The 12397-nt window shown below is 35.4% G+C and overlaps 1 protein-coding gene across 2 annotated transcripts in view; it reads right to left on the bottom strand.

The window, feature by feature from the left end:
- Window positions 1-12397, bottom strand: part of USP8 (ubiquitin specific peptidase 8) — a 66351-nt gene that overhangs the window by 18750 nt on the left and 35204 nt on the right. For both annotated transcript variants that reach the window (XM_025472811.3, XM_025472813.3), the window contains exons 8-10: window positions 11933-12095; window positions 8202-8346; window positions 7682-7905 (exon numbers count right to left, since the gene is read on the bottom strand). In XM_025472811.3, coding sequence (XP_025328596.1) covers window positions 7682-7905; window positions 8202-8346; window positions 11933-12095 — 532 coding nt within the window. The remainder of the gene's footprint in view (window positions 1-7681; window positions 7906-8201; window positions 8347-11932; window positions 12096-12397) is intronic.

Here is a 12397-nt window from a genome sequence, read left to right as displayed (position 1 = left end):
ATCAGTTTGAATGTAAGTGAACTAAGTGCTATAATCAAAATGCACAGGGTGGCAGAATGGATAAAAGAATAAGGCCCATCTAATACGCTGCCTACAAGAGACTTCAGACCTAAAGACACGTAACAGACTAAAAGCGAAAGGATGGAAAAAGAAAGTCCATGCAAATGGAAGCAAAACACACAAGAACCCCAAAACCTGGGGTAGCAACATTTTTATCAAGCAAAATATTTTTTAAAACAAAGAGGGTCATTCTATGATGATAGATCAATCCAGTAAGGAGATGTAACAATTATAAATATCTATGCACCCAACTTAGGAGCACTTAAATATATAAAGCAAATATTAACAGATATAAAGAAAGAAATTGATCTTAATACAATAATTGCAAGGGATTTTAACACCATACTTATTACATCAATGGACAGATCATCCAGAACAGAAAATAAACGAGGGAAACAGTAGCTTTGAAGGACACATTAGACCACATTAATCTAACAGACATACACAGTACATTCCATGCCCATATTGCAGAATATACTCTTTTCAAGTGCACATGAAACCTTCTCCAGGACTGATCACATGTTAGGCCACAAAACAAGTCTCAATACATTTAAGATGACTGAAATCGTATCAAGCATCTTTCCCAACCATAACAGTATGAAACTAGAATTACAAGAAAAAATTAGGAAAGAAAACAAACAGAGCAAATGGTTCAAGGAAATTAAAAAATTCACAGAAACAAATGAATATGAAAACACGATGGTTCAAATCTTTGGGATACAGCAAAAATAGTTCTAAGAGGGAAGTCTATGGAAATATATGCCTACCTCAAGAAACAAGAAAAAATCTCAAATAGAAAACTCTAACTTTGTACCTAAATACACTAGAAAGAGAACAAAGCCCAAAAATAGCAGAAGAAAGGGAATAAAATAGAGCAGAAATAAATGAAATAGTAAAATAGAAAAGATCGATGAAATCAAGAGCTGGTTCTTTGAAGAGATGAACAAAACTGATAAATCCTTAGCCAAGCTCATCAAGAAAACCAAAGTGGACTCAAAATCAGCAATAAAGGAGAAGAAATATCAACTGATATCACAGAAATACAAAAGATTATAGAAGATTGTAAAAAATTACATGCCAACACACTCACTGGACTAGGAAAAATGGGTAAATTCTTTGAAAAAATATAATCTTCCAATCAGGAACAACAGAAAATCTGAATAGACTGATTACAGGCATACTTTGTTTTATTGCACTTCACAGACATTATGTTTTTTAAAAACTAAAGGTTTTTGGCAACCCTGAGTCAAGTAGGTCTATTAGTGTCATTCCTCCAATAGCATTTACTCCATGTCTGTGTTACATTTTTGTAATTCTCACAATATTTCAAACATTTTATTGTTACTTTATGTCATGGTAATTTATGATCAATGATCTTTAATGTTACTTTTTTTCCAGTGCCATGAAGCACATCCATATGATTTAAAAACTACTGCATATATTCTGATTGCTCCATGGACCAGGTGTTCCCCAGTCTCTCTCCCTGTCCTTGGGCCTCTTTATTCCACAAGACACGATATTGAAATTAGATAAGTGAAAAACCCTGCAATGATTTCTTAAGTGTTCAAGTGAAAGGAAAAGTCATCTATCACTTTGATTTTTTGTGAATATATATATATATATATATTCTTTTTAATTTTAGAGAGAAAGCATGAAGGGGAAAGAGGCAGGGAGAGGGGCAGAGGAAGAGGGAGAAAGAGAATCCCAACCAGACGCCATCCTGAGTGTGAAACCTGATGTGGGGCTTGATCTTACAATCCTGAGATTATGACCTGAGCCAAAATCAAGAGTCAGACAGATGCTTAACTGACTGAGCCACCCAGGTACCCTGACATCTAGCAATTTAAATCAAAAGCTAGAAACAATTAAACTTAATGAGGAAAGCATGTCAAAAGCCGAGATAGGCCAAAAGCTAGGCCTTGTGTCAAAAAACCAAACTGAAAATACAAAGAAATTCTTGAAAAATATTTTAAGTGTTATTCCAGTGAACACAAGAATAAGAAAGTGAAACAGCCTGAATGCTTATATAAGAAAGTTGTAATGGGGGATCCCTGGGTGGCGCAGCGGTTTGGCACCTGCCTTTGGCCCGGGGCATGATCCTGGAGACCCGGGATCGAATCCCATGTCGGGCTCCCTGCATGGAGCCTGCTTCTCCCTCTGCCTGGGTCTCTGCCTCTCTGTCTCTCTCTGTGTGACTATCATGAATAAATAAATAAAATATTTAAAAAAAAAAAAAAAGAAAGTTGTAATGGTCTGGATAGAGGGACAAATCAACCACATTCCCACAAACCAAAGCCTAATCCAGAGTAAGGCCTTGACTTTCTTCAGCTCTATGAAGGCTGAAAGAGGTGAAGAAGCTGGGTGAAAAAAAAAAAAATTGATTTCAGCAAAGCTTAGGTCATGAGGTTTAAGGAAAGCAGATGCCTAACATAAAAGTTCAAGGTGAAGCAGCAGGTGCTGATGTAAAAGCTCCAGCAAGTTATCTACAAGATTTAGCTAAGATAATTAATATATATGAAACAGTCTTATATTGGACAAGAGGTTGTCTAGGACTTTGATAGCTGGAGAAGAGAAGTGAATGTCTAGCTTCAAGACTTCAGAGGACAGGTTGACTCTCTTCTTAGAGGCTAATGCAGCTGGTGACTTTCGGTTAAATCTAGTGCTCACTGACCATTCTGAAAATCCTAGGGGCATTAGGAATGATGCTACATCTACTCTGCCTGTGCTCTATCAATGGAACAACAAAGTGTGGATGACAGCACATCTGTTTACACCATGGTTTACTGAATATTTTAATTTTTAATTTTAATTTTTATTTATTTATTTATGATAGTCACACACAGAGAGAGAGAGAGGCAGAGACACAGGCAGAGGGAGAAGCAGGCTCCATGCACCAGGAGCCCGACGTGGGATTCGATCCTGGGTCTCCAGGATCGCGCCCTGGGCCAAAGGCAGGTGCTAAACCGCTGCCCCACACCCAGGGATCCCTACTGAATATTTTAAGCACACAAAAAGACCTACTCTTCAGAAGAGACTCCTTTTAAAAAATTCCTGCTCATTGACAATGTACCTGGTAACCCAAGAGTTCTGATTGAGATTATAAAAAGATTAATGTTTTCATGCCTGTTAACATAAAATCCATTCTGCAGCGCACTGATCAAGAAGTCATGATAACTTTCAAGTCTTAATTAAGAAATTCATTTGGTGAGGCTAGAACTGCATAGATAGTAGTGATTCCTACAGTGGATGTAGGCAAGGTCTACTGAAAACCTGGAAAGGCTACACCATTCCACATTAAATTAAGGACATTAGTAATTCCTAGAAAGATGTCAAAATGTCAACATTAAAAGGAATTTGGAAGAAGCTGATTCCAAGAATCATAGATGACTATGAGGAGTTCAAGACTGGTAGTCTTGTGGTAGACTACCTGAAATGTGGTAGAAATAGCAAGAGAACTAGAATTACAAGGAGAACCTGAAGATATGACTAAATTTCTGCTATCTCATGAAAAACCTGAATGGATGAACAGTAGCTTCTTTTGGATGAATGAAGAATGTGGTTTCCTGAAATGGAATCTACTAGTGAAGATGCTGTAAATATTGCTGAAATGACAACAAAGGATTTAGAATATAAAATAAACTTAGTTGATAAAGGAGTGGCAGGGCTTGAGAGGATGGACTCCAATTTTGAAAGCAGTTTTACTGTGGGGAAAATGCTATCAAATAGTACTGCATACTGCAAAGGAATAATTTGTGAAAGAAAGAGTTAACAGATACAGCAAATTTCACAGTTGTTTTATTTTAAGAAATTTCCACAGCTATCCCAAACTTTAGCAACTGCCCCTTATCAATCAACAGCCAACATTGAGGCAAGACCCTCCCTCCATCAGCAAAAAGAATACATGTTGCTGAAATCTCAAATGATAGCTAGCATTTTTTAGCAGTATTTTTAAAAAAGATTTTACTTATTTATTTGAGAGAGAACATAAAAGAGAAAGAGATCACAAGCAGGGGGGAGGTGTAGAAAGAGAAGCAGACTTGACATTGAGCAGGGAGCCCAATGTGGAACTTGATCTCAGGACCCTGAGATCATGACCTGATCCAAGGGCAGATGCTTAATCAACTGAACCACTCAGGTGCCTAGCAGTGACCTATTTCTTAATTAAGAGATGTACATTGTTTTTTTTTTTTTTTTAGTCATAATGCTATTTATTGCATATTTACCAGACTACAATACATTGTAAAGATAACTTTTACGTGCACTAGAAAACCAAACCAAAAAATTCACTGGACTTGCTTTATCATGATATTTGCTTTACTGTGGTGGTCTGGAACTTAACCCACAATTATCTCTGCTGTACACCTGTACTAGTAATGAAACTGAGTCAGTCATCAGTAACTCCCAACAACCATAAGTCTAGGAACAGAAGGCTTCACATGTGACTTCTACCAAAGAAGAGTTAATACCTATTCTTCTCAAATTATTACAAGAAATTTATAAAGAGGAAGTTATGCTTCCAAATTCATTGTACAAGGCCAGCATTACCCTCATACCAACAGCAGACAAAGACACTACAAAAAAGAAAACTACTGGCCAACAGCCCTGATGAACTGAGTTGTAAGACTCTTCAACAAAGTATTAGCAAGCTGAATTCAACAATACATTAAAAGGATCATGCACCACAATCAAAAGGGATTTATTCCAGGGATTCAAGGATGGTTCAATATTGGCATATCAATTAACAAATGAAGAATAAAAACCATATGAGCAACTCAGTAGATGCAGAATAAGCATCTGAAAAGATGTATTATTCATTTATGCTAAAAACTCTCAACAGACTGAGTATACAGCAAACATACCTCAACATAATAAGGAAGTATATGACAAACCCACACCTAACATCTCAATAGTGAAATGCTAAAATATTTTCCTCTAAGATAAGAGTGAGAAGGATGCTCACTCTTGCTACTTTTATTCAACATAGCACAGCAATCAGTTAGGAAAAAGAAATAGAGGTGTCCAAATTTGTAAAGAAGTGAAACTGGTACTATCTATAGATCACACTGACACTATATTTAGAAAACCCTATACTCCACCAGAAAACCTATTGGAACTAATAAATTGATTCAGTAAAGTTGCAGGATACAAAATCATTATACCACAATTTGTTCTCTTTCTATACACTAATAATAAAATGTAACAAAGAGAAATTAAGAAACCATTCTATTTTCAGCTGCCTCAAAAAGAATAAAATATTTATGAATAAAATCCTATACTCTGTAAAAACTTTTAAGGCACTGCTGAAAGAAACTGAAAATGAGATAACTGGAAAGATATATCATGTTCGTGGATGGTAAGAATTAATATTGTTAAAATGTCAATGCTACCCACAGCAATCTACAGATTTAATGCAATCCCCATTGAAATACTAATACCATTTTTCACAGAGCTGCAACAAAAAATCCTAAAATTTGTATGGAACCACATAAATATCCCCAATAGCCAAAATAATCCTGAAAAGAAGAACAAAACTGGAGTGTTGCAGTTCCAGATTTCATGATATACTACAAAGCTAATAGTAATTGAAACAGTATGGTACCAGTACTGAAAACCAAGACAGTGTCTTCAATAAATGGTGTTAGGAAGACTTAACAGCAACAGGCAAAAGAATGAAACTGGACCACATTTTCTTATATCTATCCAAAAAAAGAAAAAAAAAAAAAAAACCTCAAAATGGATTAAAGATCTAGAGGTAAGACCTAAAGCCATAAAACTAAAAATACAGGTACTAAATTCTTGAGACACTGATTCTATCAATATATTTTTATCTGTCTCCTCAGCCAAGGGCAACAAAGGCAAAAATAAACAAACAGGACTCATTCATCACACTAAAAATCTTTTGCACAGTGAAGGAAACCATCAACAAAGTGAAAAGGCATCCTACTGAATGGGAGTATATATTTGCAAATGACATATCTGATAATGAGTTAATATCCAAAATATATAAAGAATTCCTTCAACTCAACACTAAAAAACCCAAACAATCTGATTTAAAAATGGGCAGAGAACTCAAATAGAGAATTTTCCAAAGAAGACATACAGTAGCCAAGAAACACATGAAAGATGCTCAACAAATGCAAATTAAAACCACAATGAGGTATCACTTTTTTCTAAAAAGATTTATTAAATAAATAAATCTTGAGAGAGAAAGTGAACATGGGGTGTGCAAGGGTAGAGGGGAGAATCTTAAGTTGACTCCGCACTGAGTGTGGAGCCCAATGTGGGGCTCAATCCCATGACCCTGAGATCACGACCTGAGCCAAAACCAAGAGCTGGAGGCTTAACCAGCTGAGCTACTCAGGTGCCCCAAGTATCACTTTATACCTGTCAGAATGGGTAAAATCAAAAAGAGCAGAAATAGTAAGTGTTGGTGAGGATGTGATGAAAAAAGGAATCCTGGTACACTCTTGTTTGGAATGTAAATTAATGTAGCCACAAGAGAAAATAGTACAGAAACTGATCCTCAAAAAATGAGGATCTACCATATGATCTAGCAATTCCACTTCTGATATTTCTATTCATCTGAAGAAAATGAAAACACTAATTCAAAAAGATATATGCATCCCATGTTAATTATGGAAACTTGTGTTTATCAATAGATGAATGGATAAAGAACATGTGATATATATATATTAGGCATCCATAAAAAAAATAAAATCTTACCATTTGTAGTACATGGCAAGACCATTATGTATTATGTGTATTATGATAAGTGAAGTCAGAGAAAGACAGATACTGTATGATTTCACTTATACATGTAATCTAAAAAGCAAGATTAAAAAAAAAGGGGGCAAGATAAACAAAACCGAAGAGCAACAGACCCATAAATAAGAGAACAAACTGGTGGTTGCCCACTGGGGAGGAGTTTGGGGAGGCTGGGTGAAATGGGTGAAGGGGATTAAGAAGTACAAACTTATAGTTAAGAAATAAGTCACAGGGATATATAGTACAGAAAATATAGTCAATATTGTAATAACTTTTTGATGACAGATGGTATCTAGACGTATGGTGATCATTTCATAATGTATAAAATGTCTAATCACTATTTTGTACGTCTGAAACTAATATATTGTATGGCAACTATACTTCAATAATAACAAAAGAAATAACAACGACGAAAACCATGCATGTTATTTATATGTCAAATTCCAGGTAAATGGAACTACAGTATTATTTTGAAAACAAAATATTGACATCATGTAACTATCATCTTCACGCCAAACTATTTGGGAAAATACTATAGGTTAAATTATAATACAAGAAAACCCAGAATATGTTCATGTCTACAATCTTTTGCTGGTACTGCCTGTAGTAAATAGACTGCTAATTGGCTTTGAAATCTTTTGAATTATTTATTCTAATACTGCTTTGGTAACAGGACTGAAATATAAAATGAAAAACTTTTATAGCCAAAAGACACCAAAACACATAAATTCTCTTCATTGGTATTTTCCTTTCTTAAATATAAAAGGTTATATATAAAACTTCATTTGTATACTATGCATTTAATATAATATTAAAAAAAGAGAAATAATAAAGTTAAAAGAAATAAAGAACATACCTGTGGAACATTCTTTACAACAGGCACTGGTTGAATTATAGGTAAAACATCAGATTTAGAAGCAGCAATTGGTTCCACTGGAGCTGATATGTTCAGTGGTGCCACTCTCTCATCTTGATCATTTATCAATTCTATATTTTCATTTATTTCTACAGAAGGAAGTGGCATCTGGGCAGTAGGTTTAGAAGGAACTGATTCTTCCAGTGAAGGATAAGTAAAATCCACTAAAATCCCCAAAAGAATAATATTTTTGAAAGAACAGCAAACCCCATCAATAGTACTTATATATGTCATGCATGTTACATGTGATAGTTCAATATAAAGTAAATGAGGTGACAACCACAACAATCTTAAAGAATTAAAAATATTAACTTCTAAGCTATGGATGGACATCTTGTATTTTTTATGCCTGAAAACAATCTGCTATCCAACAGGACAAGTACACATACAACCAAGAACATTAATAATTTAAAGTTCATTTTACCAAGGCAATTTTAAACAAAAATTTTCACATACATACATGAGATAGACACCTCTTCATTCTTGCCTCGTGGGGGTGGAGTGACTTTAGCATTTGTAGTATACTGGGGGTAACAAAGGAGCCAGTTTTCATAGCCTCCTGCTAAAACCAAAGGCTCATTGCGCAGGACAGTTTTACTTTCCCACTATAAAAAAAGGAAATAGTATTTTTAATATGTCAGCGGTCTCTTCACAGCTAAAAACATAAAACTGAATTTTAAAACTGCTCTTAAAAGATTCAAATGAGGGCAGCCCCAGTGGCGCAGCGGTTTAGCGCCGCCTGCAGCCCAGGGTATGATCCTGGAGACCCCGGGATCGAGTCCCACATCGGGCTCCCTGCATGGAGCCTGCTTCTCCCTCTGCCTGTGTCTCTGTCTCTCTCTCTAGCTGTGTCTCTATGAATAAATAAATAAAATCTTAAAAAAAAAAAAAAGATTCAAATGATAAAAAATGAGAGCTGAATTAAAAATTCAGCATTAAATAAAAAAATGGATAGATCGAGTTTTTACAACACAAATAATTCATGATCCTTGGAAAAGAAGTTTATATGAACTTTTACAATAAAAATCATCCATCATCTGACCACCCAGAGATACAACTTCAACATTTTAGGCCTCATTCTTAGAGTTTTCTATGCAGATTTATACTCTTAAATTTTTATTTTTATAAAACAGTAGAACTTCTACACTGCTGCTTTTCTCTTATATGAACTTCTTTTATTAAAAGTTGTATCACCATTTGTAATGACCAGATAATATTCTATTTTAAACATACATACACACACACCACTCCTAAACTGAATCAATCACTGTAATACTTATGGTTATTTTTCCCATTTAATTATAAATGATGCTGAGATAAGCACTGAAGATCCTTATATATGCACACACCCAATCAATTCTATTAGGGAAAATCCCCAGAAGTGGAATTGCTGAGCCAAGGCACATGAACATTTTAAGATTTTTAATATATATTGCTAATCTTTAAATGATCTTTAAAAATATAAATCTGTGTATTTCTTTAGAGTAATTTGCTAGAACTAAAACTGCTGGATAAAAAGTTTGGTAGATGCTGCCAAATTGCCCTTCAAAAAGAAAATACCAGTTTATACACTTGCCAACAGTGAATGAGAATGCCTATGATAAATCTTTGTAATTTTTACCAACTGGTATACATAAAATGATATGTTTTAATTAGCTTTTATTAGTGAAGCTACACATCTGTTAGTATGTTTATTAACCATTAATATTCTAGGACCTAATTAATCACCAATCCCTTGTCCTTTTTTGGCAGAGTTTGCTATTTTCTTAGTAAAGAGTGAAGGTACTCTGAGTATTAAGAAAAACAGCTCTTTGTCATATATGCTAAAGCTATTTTTCCTAATTTACTTTATTTATGGGATTTTTAACAGAATCAAATATATAGATTTTCCTTTACAGTATCTTGATTTAGGATCAACATAAGAAAAAAACCACCTACAAGTGCTTTTGCTAGTATTTCCTGTTTCTTTTTTTTTTTTTTTTTTTTTTGTATTTCCTGTTTCAATTGACATATTTATATCACTGACCGATTTAGAATATATTGTGATCTAAGATGGGGTGCCTGAGTGGCTCAGTGATTGAGTGTCTGCCTTCGGCTCAGGGCCTGATCCTGGGGTCCGGGATTGAGTCCTGCATTGGTATCCCTGCAAGGAGCCTGCCTCTCCCTCTGCCTGTGTCTGTGCCTCCCTCTCTGTGTCTGTCATGAATAAATAAATAAAATCTTAAAAAAAAAAAAAAAAAAAAAAAGAATATATTGTGATCTAAGAAGTAAGGTAGGGGTCCCCTTTCTTAGTGGTTAGCCAGTTGTCTCCAAACCATTCATTTCAATTGATCTTTTCTACACTGATTTATTATGTCATCTTTATCATACACTAAGGTTCCATGTATCTTAGGTTGTACTTTATGAAACTGCCCTTTTATAGGTCAAAACTAGTTGAATATTAGCAGTTTCATATATCAATCTATACTTGGGTATATTTCTAGATTCCCTATTTTAAAGCATGAATTGTCTTAAGGCTTTATCATTGCCCTCCTGAAGGGTAATGTTCCATCAACTGACCTTCCTACTAGCACATTAAGTTTAATCTTACCAGCATTCAGTGCTATCAGTTTAATAATTTAGCAAATTAAACTGAGTGTTATTTTTTACCTTTGTTAATTTAATTAACAAAACAGTGATCATTTCAATTTGCATTTCTACTAGTAAAGATGATAATTCTTATGTTCTGTCACTTGCTCAGGTCTGTGTTCACTACTTATTTTACTATTTTATCTTAAATAATTTTCTTATTTGCAAAAGCTCTTCATATTTTAGGTGTTCTAAACTATAGTTGACTGTTGAGCAACATGGGTTTGAATTACGCAAGTCTACTTACACACTTTTTTCTCTTTGAGTCGACAGCAAAAGCCACAGGCATTTATTTATAACTGCCCATCCCAGTCTCCACAGAACCATATTGAAAGCAATTGGTGTAGAGGTAGTGCCTGTGGCCCACTGAGTACCTGGGCAAATCTGCTGAGGCTGTCAGCAGCCCTCAACAATCCCCAGCTGCTCCAAACTGGACAGGGCTACAGGTCACTGTGTGCCAACAGAGTGGTTAGGTTGAATGCCCTGGACTGCTGGGCAGGAGGCTGGGCTGAAATGGAGGAATGCACCCAGAGGCTGCCCAGGAAGCCCAGCATCTCTAGCATTCCCCACTCTGTGCCTTCAGCCTCCTTGGGTCTAGGACCCCCCCCGCCCCCCCCGCCCCAGTCAGGGGCAGATCGCTCCCTCTAGTAGCTCCTGGAAGCCAGAACACACATATGTAGCAGTAGTTGCCCAAAGCCACAGGCTGGTGGTACACCTCTAGGCACACGGGGCAATGGTACTGTGCTCCAGAGTGCTGTTGCTACCTGCAGGCCTACCCAGAAGCTGCCACTGTTGAGCAGAGGACACTAGGCTGTAGAACATCGCCATCCCAGGAACAGACCCACTGTTGCCACAATCCTTGTCTGACACTGCCCATCCACCTATATGGGTGGGTAAGTTTATGTATAATAAATATATGTACAGTACTATAAATGTATTTCTTGTCCTTATGATTAACATTTTCTTTTCTCTAGCTTACTTTACTGTAAGAATACAATTTATAATACATGTAATATAGAAAATACGTGTTAATCAACTGTTTATCTTATCAGTAAGGCTTCTAGCCAACAGTAGGCTATTAGTAGTAAAAGTTGCAGGAAGTTAAAAGTTGTGGCAGGGTGTCAGCACTCCAAACCCCTACATTGTTCAAAGACCAACTGCACTGCCATATTTGTTGCAAATATTTTCCTGTTTGTCTTCTGTGTTCTAATCCTATAGTATTTTTTCACACTTAAAATTTTTATTTTATCAAGTCAAATCTATCAAGCTTTTTCTACTTAGTGACTTCTTCCTTTGCTTTTATGTTTCACAGTCTATTCTTAAAACAAAAAAAAAATGCTTTTTTCAGATAATTTATGTTCCTGTAAATTCTAATTCTCCTTTATATAGATCAGTTTATTGTTAGTTGGTCATTTAGTATAGTCTTTTGGGTTTGAATAAAAAAAAAAATCTACAACCAAAGGTGATGGATTTTATCCTTAAGATAAATAGCTATTCAATACACCTTTCTAACAACCAAAGAAGGCTTACAATTATAGTAAACTAACAAGGAAACTTGCTAACCTTGAAAAGTGCATCTTTCAGACTCCGTAGAGTTGTTCCAAGTTGTAAATCTTTTGTAGAACTAAACCAGTCAAGAAGTACCACATATTCCACACTCCCCCTCTTCTTCCATGTGTCTTTAGAATCATCTGGGAGTTTTGCTTCAATCCAACTAGCAGTGACTCTGAAATGTATTATTAATATTTTGTATTGGGGCAGAGGTAGACAAGAGGTCCTAATATACTAATATAAGACAATGAGTTTTCTTCTAGTCTGTATCACACCATAGCAAACTTTAAGAAACATCTTGTCCTAAGGTCAAACTATTATTTCAGGATATTAAATATCCCATAATGTTTAACAACATCACCTTTGTATAACACTGGGATATATTTTAGTCACCATTAGAAACTAAAAGAAATAGACTCAATTCTGACCCTTCACAAAAAGAGCCAAAAGTGAAAACAGAGGAAGTCATCTGAGCAC

The sequence above is a fragment of the Canis lupus genome, chromosome 30 (genome assembly GCF_003254725.2).
Source record: "Canis lupus dingo isolate Sandy chromosome 30, ASM325472v2, whole genome shotgun sequence".
In the NCBI taxonomy this organism is placed as follows: Eukaryota; Metazoa; Chordata; class Mammalia; order Carnivora; family Canidae; genus Canis; species Canis lupus.
This window is presented reverse-complemented; position numbering and strand designations above follow the sequence as displayed.